This window comes from Carlito syrichta, unplaced genomic scaffold (genome assembly GCF_000164805.1).
Source record: "Carlito syrichta isolate Samal-C Ts95f unplaced genomic scaffold, Tarsius_syrichta-2.0.1 Scaffold316362, whole genome shotgun sequence".
Classification (NCBI taxonomy): Eukaryota; Metazoa; Chordata; class Mammalia; order Primates; family Tarsiidae; genus Carlito; species Carlito syrichta.
Genome location: NW_007260458.1, coordinates 2,137,575 through 2,152,485, shown reverse-complemented (window position 1 = coordinate 2,152,485; position 14,911 = coordinate 2,137,575). Strand labels below are relative to the sequence as shown.

General features: G+C 36.2%; 1 protein-coding gene across 4 annotated transcripts in view; it reads right to left on the bottom strand.

Annotated features, from left to right (window-relative positions):
• The window catches only part of NELL2 (neural EGFL like 2), a 207,744-nt gene that overhangs the window by 114,293 nt on the left and 78,540 nt on the right, over nt 1–14,911 (bottom strand). For all 4 annotated transcript variants that reach the window (XM_021707056.1, XM_021707055.1, XM_021707057.1 and 1 more), the window contains 6 exons: nt 6,652–6,825; nt 6,465–6,561; nt 4,013–4,085; nt 3,815–3,897; nt 2,802–2,930; nt 1,147–1,249 (listed from right to left, as the gene is read on the bottom strand). In XM_021707056.1, coding sequence (XP_021562731.1) covers nt 1,147–1,249; nt 2,802–2,930; nt 3,815–3,897; nt 4,013–4,085; nt 6,465–6,561; nt 6,652–6,825 — 659 coding nt within the window. The remainder of the gene's footprint in view (nt 1–1,146; nt 1,250–2,801; nt 2,931–3,814; nt 3,898–4,012; nt 4,086–6,464; nt 6,562–6,651; nt 6,826–14,911) is intronic.

Here is a 14,911-nt window from a genome sequence, read left to right as displayed (position 1 = left end):
CCTTGAACATCCAATGTAATATTATAAGAAAATGACTGACGGTACTGGGAAACTATGGGGCGGGGAGGGAGATGGGATTAACAGTAGCAAATATCTGTCTGAGGTTGAGGAAACACCCCTTATCAACAAGGTGCCTAAATGAAATGTAATTGTATACCTAACCCTTAACTGTACCCCACAACATCATAATAAAAAATATTGATATTAAAAATAAATACATAAATAAATAATTCCTCTCCCCATTCTCACTCCCCACCCCCAACTCTGCCTGCTCTCTCCCTCCCTCTCCCTCTTGTCTTTCTCTTTCTCTCTCTCTCTCCCTGCCTCACCTCCCCTCTGACTTCTTTAGTCACATATGAACACACTTTGCTTACACAGCTATATACTCCATAAACTTTGTAACAACTCAGTGTTCATGTATGTTACTACCCCTTGTGCAAAAACAGCTTAATATTTTAAATGTTCCTTTTAACAAGGATCTAAGTGAAGTCTTTAAAAGTATAAGTAACACAGGTGAGATGATTTCTGTTCCTTAATGAATGATCTAGAACCCATTTGAGGATAGCTACAGATGATTCAAAGAGTATTTTCTGACATCAGAAGTGAACTGTTGTATAATGGCTGTCAAAAAGCAGAAAAGCTTCCTTGCACAGTGGTGTGAGACTTTTTGCTAAATTAAGGCCGTGGCCCCTATCTACACTGGATGATCCTTTAATAATGTAGACTTCTGCTGCATGGGCTCACAGAGCAGCCTATCATCTCCAGTTGAAGACCACTTATTTCATGGGTTTCCTTGATCAGTGTGGCTGTGGGGACAACTCTTGACCTATCTGGGAAGGGCATATATTAAATAGTACAGTGAGAGAAATGCCGTCTAGTAAATTTCTTACACATCTTTCCTACCACTGTCACTATACAGAATAGATTCCTCCAAAAAAAAAAAAAACCAGTCCTGCTTAGAATAGAGGAAAAGCATTTTAAAATGGAACAAAAGTAAACAACCAAAACCAAGAAAGAATTCCTCCTATTTCCATTATTTCTGAAAGCTGTTTAGCTTACCCAGAATAAACCAATGATGAGTGAATATTTATTAATACAAAGCTTATTTTTGCCAAAGAAAGTATTCATCATAAAAGTTAAACTCACATTTGCATTCCTTACAGCACTTGCCGTCCACGTACGCAAGAGCCGACTTAAGTGGGCAGTCAGGAACTGGGCAGATCAGAATTTCACACTGGATGGTTCCGTTCTGAAAAGAAAACAATATTTAAAGAATTTCCAAGTTGGAGTTTAGTAGTCTTCAAGGATTTTTTAATCCATTCCTTAAATTTTAAACTTGTCATATAAAATGTCATGTAAAAGCCATCATACAGAGACCCATGGTAATAAAGTTGGGTTATAACATTGTCGGTGGTTAGCTCCCAACTCCATCCAGCAACTGATCCTAACTAAGCTTGAGTATTCCTCTTCTGCTGAGACATGGGGAAGGATATAGGTGGAGTGAAGGGTACAATTTGACAGGGAAATAGCCGGCTGAGGAAAAGCCTGGAACCCAATCATCCCCAGGTTTTTCACAAAATGAGCATCAATAAGCCAGATTTCTGAGTAGCAGCTGCCATCCTGAAAGTCCCAGTCTCAAGGCTCAGAATCTCCCATGGATATTTAAGCTCCAGCAGGCCATCACAGGAGGGAAGGCGATGCTTAAAATCACCACAAGGAGGCGCCAAACTGGAGACAGGACCACCACGAGTTTGATGACCAAGGGTCGTTTATTGCTCCCAGGTGGCTAGCAGCTCAGGCTTTCATAGTCATTTTATTGATCTCACTATACCACATTCTATTTTTTACTCAATTCAATTTTTGGCCCCCCATTTAATACGTTTCGAAGGACTTTACTGTATTTGTAAAGTGCCATAATTTTGGTAGAAACATGTTATGTTCCTGAATAAAAATCGTAACACACACACACACACACACACGCACACACACACATACACACACACACATACACACACACAGAGTTATTTCTGAACACGTTTTATCTTTTTATGTACATGATAGTCTACTTTTGAATAAACTGGATAAATTTGGGAAATTTTTTTAAAAGGCTAATTCACATAGATCTCTGACTTCTTTCCAGAAAACCAGCTCTAACAGATGATTTCATATGGAATTTAAACGTTCAAAACTAAACTTGTTTTAAATTTTCTTTGAAAATGAACATATATTCTTAAAATAATAATACACCAAAGTATTATTTATTACTTTATTAGTAAATTAATATTACTTTATTTGTGAACAATTAGAAAAAATGTATTTATTTAAACTATAAATTATATTCCACTGTGGTAGTAAACTATTAAAGATTGTCTCATTTACTTAAACTCAATTATTTATTTATTTGCTCAATCTTGACACAATATTTAATGCTTTATATAATTTAGCTTCATTAAAATGCATTAATAAAAACACGAGGGAAATAAATCTCTGGAAATATTAAGGATATCAGGATAGAATTCTTTGGGAGTCACCTTACTAACCTAATTTTAGTTGCAAACTTCATGTGTGTAACAATAAACTTAAACTTTATAGCATTGCTAAACCATAATCATCTTTATAAGCTAGAAAGTGTTTTTAATAATGCAACACAGCTCTTCAGATGTGACCAGGTTTGCTAGCACTTTAGTGTTGTGTCTTGAGGAAATGGGTCTTGAAATTTTCATGATTACATTGTTTTAATAAATTTTTAAAGAGCAGGGGCATCTGAGTTCCCTTAGTCTGAACTCAAATGGAAGCCGTACCAGGCATGTGCAGTTCTTACAGCCGTCTGTCCAGGACTCAAATTCTCGGTAGGTGGTTCCCTTCATGGTGCACGTCCTTTCACAATAGCATTGATCCAATCTATTCATTCGCTGTTCAGCCCGAGACAGCTGTGGCACAAAGGAAGGGATTTACATTGTTCACCATTCCAGCAACACAGACATGCAAACCACTCCAGCAGACATCTAATTTTTGTTTGTCTGTAGCAGTAATGATGGCTGTGCCCATCAACCTCTTGTCATAAACAGATTTAAGCATTTAATTTTTTTTTAAGAAACTAGTTTTTTCCCTCTCTTCTTTCTGTGGTAAATTTGCTCCCTGCCTAAGAAACAAAAAAATAACAATAATGTATAAGACACAATTAGAAGGCTAATTCAAAATAGCATCACTCACAATGCTGAGAAGCATTTTCCATTTTTAAAAATGTTTAATTTCATTAATATGTTTACTCACCTGAAAAAATAAAAATCAGAATTTGCATTATATAAGAAACAAATCATATACCATACAACACATCCATCATGTAATCCATAACTACTATGCAAAATCATATATGTGATGAAATTGTAGATAAACCAGAAATGTGCTTAAGACATTTGTAAATAATCCTACAATAGCAACATACTAGTAGAAGGCATTTGTGTGGCTGTTTCCTTGACTCACTTTTAGTGTTCGTATTAATTACATTGTCCTCCCGCCTCCTTGCATGTAAAGAAGAACTAAAAAAAAATTATTATTAAAACTAAACAATATATCTTGCTGTGGTAAGCAGTGTATAAACAAGGTAATCTGCCTCATTCCTGATTTATTGAATAATTCCTTGTACAGATGGCTAGGGTTTTAATATTTATAAGTCCTTTCCTTAAGGAGGGATTAGATTCAGTTCTAGCAAACAGTATAAGATACAAAGGTGAAAATATATGACTATAAAAGGAACTATAGGGAGCATCAAGGATTTTTGAGCTTCCTCACTGTATTTCTGAGTAAATTTTACCTTGGCTGATGTTTTGGCTAGAATATCCTGCAGCTCCATGATTTTCTGCACAAGTCCATGGAAGTCATTGCAAGTTGGGCAGGCTGGAATTACAAACACTACATTGGTCAAGTTGTATTTATAAGGGTTCAATCTGGTTAAATCTATGCCGACAACTAATATACAAAAACTCCACAGTGCAAGATCTAATAGACTTACTGCGATTAAGATCTGGGCACTGAGCAATAAATCCTTGGGGCATGACAAGTAATTGCACATCTTGCATTATGCCCTGTGTGTGAAAAATAAAAGAAAAAGACATATTACTTTCATTTACCCAAATTATGCTCAATACTCAAGTTCATGAAGGAAAACATTACAGAATGGATTCACCAAAATCCCTGAGTGAAGAGCCTTTTTTAATGCATTACTTTCACTTCATACCAAAGGGAAAGAAATCCATCAGACATAATAGATGATTACCCATGTACTCTCTTATTGATAATATTTTTTAAAGTCTTAAGATTAAATGTCAAGATATAATTAAGAGCCAACAGTAGTGTTGTTTTGAGAAGGTATTTTTTAGTTAGCCACTGAAATAGGGCTCAAAAATGACCTTTAAAAATCAACCTGAAAATCACATCTGGTTTCAGCAACACCGAAACTAATACCAATTTTAAATTAACTGTAATCATTGAAAAGGATAGAAAAACTGAGTCATGAAAGCATGCTCATTTGAGCATTTCTCATTTATCAGTTAGGTCTTTTAAAACCAATTTCTCAATTCAAAAAGGACAATAGATTTGTTAAACAGCTGCAGTAAGACTTCAGTGATGAATCCTTATGAGTACAGAAAGTTTAGTATGAAATGTTTATTAACGCCAGCTGGAAATGGTCCGTTTTACATAAAAGCCTTGATCGTATGTTTATAGGCAAAATTTACATGCATCCTTAGTCATTAAGGTATAATCAGCTTCCAACTTGCTGGGCTCTTAAAGCAAAGGTCAGTGGTAGCTCAGAAATGATTTCATCAGACACATTCAGCTGTCCCTTTTATCTGCCACTTCCCCCCACTCCCTTCATGAATTTATATAATTTTCTTTACTCATATTTCACCTTCTCCCTTTGACAAATACAAACAAAATGTCTAATGACAGGGTTAACAGTACCAACATGATATCAAAACAATTTTGAACATACTTATAAAGACTTACCAGTCAAATACTGGTCTGTATATCTTCTACATGTCTAATTTGATTAACAGCAAAAATCATTGTGAATGATAAATATTTTAATATTTTATATGACAATTACTGGATCTGTTATTTGCCTGGGCCTGGATTGATAAGAAAAGATGTGTACAAATTCCTATCACTTAGAAGCAGCAACATGAAAACAAATCCACCAGGTACAATTATATACTTTGTGCACTGTGCAACTCTAGTGGATTCCATTCATAGACTACAATAAAGATAACAATCCCTAGAATGGTACACATAATTGATGTGTGAGGATTCTGAGACCACATTCAGGCTCCACGGGAAAGATTGCCATGATTAAATAGAGAAGATGCATGACACAGCACACATCTGCCATCCTTTGCGTGAAAACAGCTACTGATTTTTAGGATTTGCAAGCATGGAATCAATTCTCCATTTGTGTCACATACTAGGCAGACTGGCTCTGAGCAAGTTACTTAACCTCTCTGAGTAGCTTATGCATATGTGAAAGAGGAAAAAATATCTTGCACCAATGCTAGAATTCTATGAAATAATATATTTAAAGGGACCCTTAACAAGGCTAAGGTTACATGGAATAATACATTTCAAGCATCTGGTTTCCAAGTAACAGAGCATGTTTAAATCATTTTAAAACATCTTTCTAGGATTACAAACTTTGCTTGGAAAACAAATTTACTAGTACCTGCTGTACCTTGAAATCCACAAGTTGAACTTATCACCTATCATTCCTTGATATAAGAATCATTCGTTGAGCCACATCTGCATTGCAGGCACTGTCATAGTCACTGGGGAAAATAATTACACTACAAACTTGCGACAAGTAATTGTCTGGACTTTATTTCTTCGTCTTTAAAATATGGAAAGTTAAATAGGTTGTCTTTTAGATCCTCTCCAATGATGAAATTCTATGGAGTGTTGCCCCTAAGTGTACACTAAAGGAAAATATATAAATTATGACTGCTTTTTATTTTGACAGATTTATACACATATAAGTATTCCTTTCTCACTTTCTGGAGTACAAGGAGACCATGAATAATAAATACCAAAAACTTCCAATATGCTATTAACATTCCTGTAAAAACATCACCAAAGGTTATATTTCAGTGGTGGAGAGTTTATTTGTATGTTAACATTTTACATTTTTATTACTTTGAAAATGAACTTCAAGAATGACACATTAATTGCCCTGATTGCAGCCTTGTGATCATCTCTGTAATGCCTAAAGATCAAACTCATTGAAATAAGAAGAGAAAGTAATGTTTGCTGGCTAAATAAAATATTAGTGTAAGAAAAAAACAGAAATAGACACAAATAAAAACTGCAAATCAAACTGTTTTGTTCCACACCATAAGAAGCAAAATTTACTTTTCCAGACTCACTAAAAAGCATTTACATTTACAGTTTATTCTCAGACTTTAACCAAAATATACCTTAAAATATCCATGTGCATTATTTCTCTGTCCTAGCCAAAGTGTTGTTCCTACAGGCAAATCTGTGGAGGGTTTTTCCACCACCCTTTCATAAATTCTGCAAAAAAAGAAATATCAAAGAAGGAACATGAGTAGATAGTCATTTCTTAGAGTCTACTGTTTCCTGAAATGAGAATATTTCACTCACTTATTGCAGTCGATGTGTAAAATCAAATGGGAGGCACTGATGGCTAAGGAGAGTTTGTGCCACTTGTCATCAGCCAAAATGTAAGGAAACACTTCTGTGTGAGGGCGGTGACTGCCTGAGCGGTAATGCAATCTGATTTCATTCCGATGACCACTGCTTTCCAGTTCCAGGTACCTGCAGAGAGAAAAGCCAAAAGGGCACATTGGAAACATGATTAAGGTGACCTCTATATACAGAAAGATGGAATAGATGTACCTTTTCTATTCCTCCCACTAAATACAACTAGACATTATACATAAAACAAACATAAGAAGAATCTGAAAGATAGAGAAAGGAAAGAAAATCAGACCCCAAGGAAGAGTATGGTGGTGAATTCCCTGTGTTTTCATTTTGCATCATATTCTAGACTTGGAAGTGAAGAAGCCCACAACCTGGAAAACCTATTGAATGCAGTCAAAAAAACTCTAAATCTGCTCTCTCTAACCAAAGAACAAGGGAAAGGGCAGCCTAGAAAGAAACTTTCAGATAACAATCTTTCTGTTGCAGTCAAAGATCACAGAAAAAACTGTGACCCCATCCTCAACCATGCCAGCAAAAGCTAAGTAGGGAAGCTGGATTTCCACTCTCTTCAGGCAGAAATGAGGCCCCCAACACTAGAGTGATGTCAGTGAAGACCAAGCCAAGAGTAAAGACTTTTAGCCCTGCCAGGCAATAATGAGGTCCCCTAATATCATTAGAAGAGAACATATAAGGAGGAGCCTGGACATCCATCTCCACCTGTAAGTAATGAAGCATACTGCCCTTTCCCCATTGGAATGGTATCAAAGGAAGCCTAGCAGAAAGTCAGTAGTTTCACCATCATCCAGCAGTAATGAAACAACCCCCACCACAGTGCCAGCAAAGACCTTACAAGGAACTGAAACCACCACACCCCCCCCCCCAGAAATAAAAGATGTTTGCCCATCAATTGTCAACAGAAGACCTAGTGGGGAATCTGGATTTCTACCTCTACCTGGAAGTAGCAAGATGGTACCCTCCTTCCCCTTCCAGAGCAGTGTCAGAGAAAGGTGAAACTGGAGGTTTAAATGAGATTCAAATCACAGAATATGATATAAAAATGTCTAGGTTTCAATTAAAAATCATTCATCACACCAAGAACCAAAAAGATCTCAAAACTAATTGGAAAAAGGCAATCAATATATATCAACATCAAGATGATAAAGAGCTTAAAATTACCTGACAAAGATTTTAAGGCAGCATTTATAAACACAGTTATGAACACACTTAGATAAAAGAAAAATAGAACACAAGAAAGGAACTAGAAAATTTACTAGAACTAGATAAAATTTTTAGAATTGAAAAATTCAATAACTTAAATAAAAAGCTCAATGGATAAGTTAAACAGTAGAATAGAACTGACCGTGAAAAGAATCCGTTAATTGGAAGATTTGAAGAATTATCCAGTCTGACCAATAAAGGTGAGATGGATTAGGGAAAAAAAGTGAACAGTCTTAGAGAGCTGTGAGACTATAAAAAAAGATATAACATTTATATCACTAGAGTTTATAAGAGAGGAGAAAGAAGATAGGGAAGAAAAAAAGGTGATTAAAGAAATAATGGCTGAAAATTGGGGAGTACAATTCAGGGTTAGGTACACAAATATTCATTGTGCAGGTACCCTTGTTGATGAGGTGTACCCCCCCTTATCCAGGAGATAGCGACTACTGTCAATCCCACCTCCCCACCACCCCACCACCACAGTTTCTCACTACAGTCAATCTTTTTCTTATAGTATTACAGTAATTTTTCAAGGTCCATTTATGAGTGAGAACATGTGATACTCAGCTCTTTGTTTCTGTCAGAGTTCACTCAGTATTATAAACTCTAATCCCATCCAGGTTGTTGCGAAGTTCATGATTTTTTCTTTATGGGTGCGTAATATTCCATTGTGTATATGTATCACTTTTTTTTAATCCAGTCCTCTTTTGATGGGCAGCATGGTTGTTTCCATGTTCTTGCTATTGTGAACAATGCTGCAAAAAACATATATGTGCAGGTATCTTTTTTATAGAGTGATTTGAGTTCCGGGTATATTCTCAGTAGGGCAATTGCAGGGTCAAATGGAAGGTCAATTTTTAGAATTTTTAAGAATCACCACACTGATTTCCACAAAGGCTGTACTAGTTTATACTCCCACCAACAGTGTAGAAGTGTTCCCTTTTCACCACATCCTCTCCAGCATCTGTTATTTTTTGAGTTATTGATGATGGCCATTCTGACTGGAGTTAGGTGGTATCTCAATGTAGTTTTAATTTGCATCTCCTTGACGACTAGTGAAGTTGAACATTTTTTCATGTATCTGTTGGCTGCTCCCTGAAGTGCCCATACCATAAGAGATAAGATGGACAAGTGGGACCTCATTAAACTGACAAGCTTCTGCAAAACCATCAAGAGAGCAGGAAGACAGCCCACAGACTGGGAAAAAATATTTGCCAACTCCATGTCTGACAAGGGCCTAATATCAAGGATCTACAAGGAACGCAAACATGCTGAAAAGAAAAAAAAACAAACAGCTCCATTACAAAGTGGGCAAAAGATATGAATAGACACTTCTCAAAAGAAAAAAAAACTTTCTTAATCCATACTAATCCATATCATAATTCATCTTCTGAAAGGTAAAAGCAAAGAAAAAAATATTTAAAGTAGACAGAGAAAATCAGGCACCTTAAGCTTTCGGAAAAAAATTAGAATGACAGTGAACTTCACAGAAGAAACCATGGAAGTCAAAAAGAAGTGGTGCAATATTTTTCATGCAATTAAAGAAAAAAAGCTGTCCACCTAGATCCCATGCCCAGCAAAAATATCCCTCTGTTATGAAGGGTAAATCAAGACATTCCCAGATGAAGGAAAACTAAGAGATTTTGTCATAAGAAGACCCAATCTATTTGGGTTTCTGTTTGTTTATTATTGGTGTAGAGAAATGTGATTGTCTTTTGTACATTTATTTTGTATCCTGAGACTTTGCCAAAGGCCTTTATCAATGTAAGGAGGCTTTTGACAGATTCTCTTGGGTTTTCAAGGTACACAATCATATCATCTGCAAAGAGAGATAACTTGACTTCCTCTTTTCCTATTTGGATACCTCTGATTGCCTCCTCTTCTCTGATTGCTCTAGCAAGGACTTCCAATACTATGTTGAACAGGAGGGGTGAGAGTGGGCATCCTTGTCTAGTTCCAGTTTTCAGGGGAATTGGCAATTCCATTCAAAATAGCCACAAAAAAATGAAATTCCTTGGCATCTTCCTAACCAGAGACGTGAAAGACCTTTACAATGAAAATTACAAAACACTGCTCAAAGAAATCAAAGATGACACAAACAAGTAGAAAAATATCCCATGCTCATGGATTGGAAGAATCAACATTGTGAAGATGTCCATCTTACCTAAGGCAATCTACAAATTCAATGCAATACCCATTAAATTACCAACAACAGTCTTCTCAGACTTAGAAAAAACAACACAGGAATTCATATGGAAACACAAACATCCAAGAATAGCCAGAACAATCCTCAGCAAAAAAAAAAAAAACAAACCAGGTGGTATCACATTACCAGACTTCAAACTTTACTATAAAGCTACAATCATCAAAACAGCTTGGTATTGGTACAGGAACAGGCATATAGATCAATGGAATAGAATTGAGATTCCAGAAGCAAAACCTCAATTTCTCAACCAACTCATCTTTGACAAAGCCCCCACCACCTACCACTGGGGAGAGGAGAAGCTATTCAGTAAATGGTGCTGGGAAAACTGGCTGACCACATGCAGAAGATTGAAACAGGATCCCTATCTATCCCCATGCACAAAGGTTAACTCCAAATGGATCAGAGACCTAAATGTAAAACCTCAAACCATAAGAACCTTAGAAAAGGAAGGAAATACCCTCATGGAAATCGGAACTGGCATCCAATTCCTGAACAAAACCCAAAACCCACAGGTCATAAGAGAGATGATAGACAAGTGGGACCTTATTAAACTGACAAGCTTCTGCAAAGCCAAAGAAACAATCAAGAGAGCAGGGAGACAGCCTACAGACTTGGAAAAAGTATTTGCCAACTCTGGGTCTGACAAAGGATTAACATCTTGGATCGACAAGGAACTCAAACGTGCTGAAAAGAAAAAAACAAACAACCCCATTATAAAATGGGCAAAAGATATGAACAGACACTTCACAAAAGAAGACATCCGCGCAGTCAACAAACACATGAAGAAATGCTCAACCTCACTAATCATCAGGGAGATGCAAATCAAAACCACACTGAGATACCACCTAACTCCAGTCAGAATGGCAATTATCAACAAGTCAAAAAATAACAGCTGCTGGAGAGGGTGTGGTGAAAAAGGGAACACTTCTACACTGTTGGTGGGAGTGTAAACTAGTGCAACCTCTGTGGAAAGCAGTGTGGCGATTCCTAAAAGCTCTAAAAATCGACCTTCCATATGACCCCACAATCCCCCTACTGGGAATATACCCTGAAGACCTCAAATCACTCTATAAAAAAGATACCTGCACACGTATGTTTATCGCAGCGTTGTTCACAATAGCAAGAACCTGGAAACAACCATGTTGCCCATCAAAAGAGGACTGGATTTTTAAAATGTGGTACATATACACGATGGAATACTACACAGCCATAAAAAAGAACAAAATCGTGAATTTCGCAGCAACCTGGATGGAACTAGAGTCTATAATACTGAGTGACCTCTCACAGAAACAAAGATCCAAGTATCACATGTTCTCACTCATATAATGGACCTTGAACATCCAATGTAATACTATAAGAAAATGACTGATGGTACTGGGAAACTATGGGGCGGGGAGGCAGATGGGAATGACAGTAGCAAATATCTGTCTGGGGATGGGGAAACAACTCTTATCAACAGGGTGCCTGAATGAAATGTAATTGTACACCTAACCCTTAACTGTACCCCACAAAACCATAATAAAAAATATTGATTAATAAAAAAAAGAAGACCCAATCTGAAGAACAGCAAAATAGATCTCTAAAAAGAAGAAAAGATATGAAAGAAATGGAGATTCAGTTTACACAAAAGCCTGCACACAAATGTTTACAGAAGCTGATTCATGATAACTAAAACTGTAAACAATCCAGAAATCCTTCAATTGGTAAATGACTAAACAACCTAGTGGTACCGCCATACTAGGAACACTGTCCAGTAACAAAAAGAAATGACTAAATGGCAGTTGGAAAGGGGACTGAAGTCAATCTGGAGCTACTTGCATTCATAGGAGAGATGACGGTGACTTGGACCAGGGTAGCAGCTGTAGATTGATGGGAAATGGTGCTATTCTGTCTGTATTTGGAAAATAGATCTGACAGAATTTGCAAATGTGTAGAGTTGAGAAACAAAAAATGATGGAGTTGGAGCTTTTGACTCCAATGTTTTGGCGTTAGGGAAGTTTTAGACTTGGAAGACAAGAGGTAACACTGATTGAGATGGAGACAACAGAAGAAGCAAGTTTAGTGAATGTGAATTAAGTGTTTAAACTTAGATGTTAGCCGGGCTCGGTGACTCAGCCTGTAATCCCACGCCTTGGGAGGCTGAGGTGAGTGAATTGCCTTGAGCCCGCATGTTCGAGACCCGCTTGGGCAACTTGGTGAGACCTCATCTCTACAATAAATCAAAAAATTAGCCGGGTGTGGTAGCGAGCTCCTGTAGTTCCAGCTACTTGGAAGGCTGAGGCAGAAGGATCGCCAGAGCCCAGCAGGTCGAGGCTGCGGTGGCCGGGAGCGGCCACTGCACTCCAGTCTGGACGACAGAGTGAGACTCTAACTCAAAAAAAAAAAACCAAAAAAACTTAGATGTTACATTTAAGGTGCCTAATGAACACCTAAAGGACATATAGAAAGGGCAGCTAGATCTGGAAGTCTGAGATAGCGAGACTCCATAATGGACATGATAATTTGGCTATCACAGGCATGTAGATCATACCGAAAGCCATAAAAGCACAGGAATTGCCTAGATAATTATTGTGGATCAAAGAAAGACACTTCAACATTCTGAGGAGGAACCAAAAAAAGAAACCAGTAAGTGTGGACAGGGAGACTCAAGAAAAAATAAGAGTGGCATTCCAAAGACCTTATGATGAAGAGGATGTCTTAAGAAAGATAAAGTGATTAACCGTGGCAAATGCCACTGATAGGTTAAGTAAGATGAAGACATAACCTCTGGTTTCAAAAAATGAAAGTGTTTGGTGACCCTAAGACTATTTTAGAAAACTTTTTAGGAGAGAAAACTAGCTTGAAGTAGGTTCAAGAGAGAATGGGTAAAGACAAGCAAGAGACGATGAGTACAGACACTTTGGAGAAATAAGTGGATGTTGAGAGACACGTAGTCAAGAGAGATTTTTCTTTATTTTCACTGGTGAGAACTAGTATACATGTTTATACACTGCTGGGGATGATCTTGAAGAAGAAGGGAATTAGTCAAAATTGAAAAAGAAAAGACATTGGAATAAAGCAGAAGCCATACAGTAAAATATAGATTAACTTCATTTTAACTACATAAAAATTAAAATTTTCTCAATGGAAAATATGCCATAAATAAAATTAGACAACAAAAGACATTCAATGAGACAAAATAAATTACATAATAAATCAGAGGTTAAAATCCACAGTATATGAAGTATACTTATAGATCAGTAAAAAGAGGCAACTAAATGGATTTACTGATCAGATTAGCTAACATTTAAAAAAGATTAATGATATCCAGTGTCAATAGGAATGTGAGGAAACAGACACTTCTGTGGCAACATAAATTGACATGAGCTTCTTTAAAGGCAGTTTGGCAAAACTATTAACACAGCAAATGTGCATATTCTTTAAATCGGCAATTCCAAATTTAAAAATCTAACCTACTAAAACACTAGCACAAGTTATCAATGATATATGCAGAAGGTACTGAAATTTTATTTAAAATAGTGAAAAACTGATAAAATACTGGTTATTTATTTATAGACAAATTATAATACATCCATATTCTGGAATACTATGCCACTCTGAAATGAATTAGATTTTGACATGAAACAAATCCATGGCATTCTACTGAGTAAACAAAAAAGCTTTATATAACCCCATTTTGTTTAACAAAACAACGTGCACGCACACAGGCACACACACACACACCCCCTCACCTGCACACACCTGTCTGTTTAGAGAAAAAAAAGGTCAAGAAGGATACAGGCCAAAATGTAATTACCTAGGAAAGTTTAAATTGGAAGAAGGATGTAAGGAATCTTCGTGTGTGTGTGTGTGTGTGTGTGTGTGTGTGTGTGTGTGTGTGTGTTTGTATGAAGTGTAAATTCTATTTTAATACAAAAAAGTAAACAATAAACAAAACTAAGTAGTCAGGAATATAACTGATATTTTAAAAGTATAAAGAATGACCAAAATACCAATTTGTTTGACTTTTTACCCCCAAAAATCAGAGAGTCCTTGTATTTTATGTTAAGTACTCATTATTTAGTCAATTTGGCTAATTAGTTCTATAATGATAAAGAGATGTTTGCATTTTAAAAAGTAGTATCAGCAAACACACCAACCCATTGCTATATAACTATCAGTTCTCAAGAACTCTATTATTGCTATCAGGTCTCCCCTTCTCTAGATATTGTTAAAATTAACATCTGAATTGAATTCCTAAACTTGAACCACTAAATGTGGCCTTTAATCATAATAAGGATGATACCATCCCCATATGATACAAACAAGAACAGTCCACTAGGAGTTACATTCTTTTACCAAAAGTTACAGTATTATTAGCAACATTCACTTGGGTTTTTTTTTTTTAAGTGAAATATATATGTAATCCATTAAAAAAATTTTTGCAGAAAAAATAAATAATGGTATAAAACACTTAGAAGCCTACCTGGCACGTGGTTAATACTCAATACATGTTAGTGATCATCATAGAAAGGAAGACAGGTTAAAAGGCGTCAAATCACATCTGATTACGATACTTTTGAAATAAAATATCTTCAAAACCAGTCTTTATTAAGATGTACAAAGCCATATGAATACATGAAGCTACATGGAAACATAATTATTGCATAAATGTAAATTTAAAAGTATTTGCAATAAATATTTGGCATAGTTTGATCACTTTTTTTTTTTTTAAACATTTTTTATTATAAAATTGTGGGGTACAGTTAAGGATTAGGTATACAAATGTGCATCGTT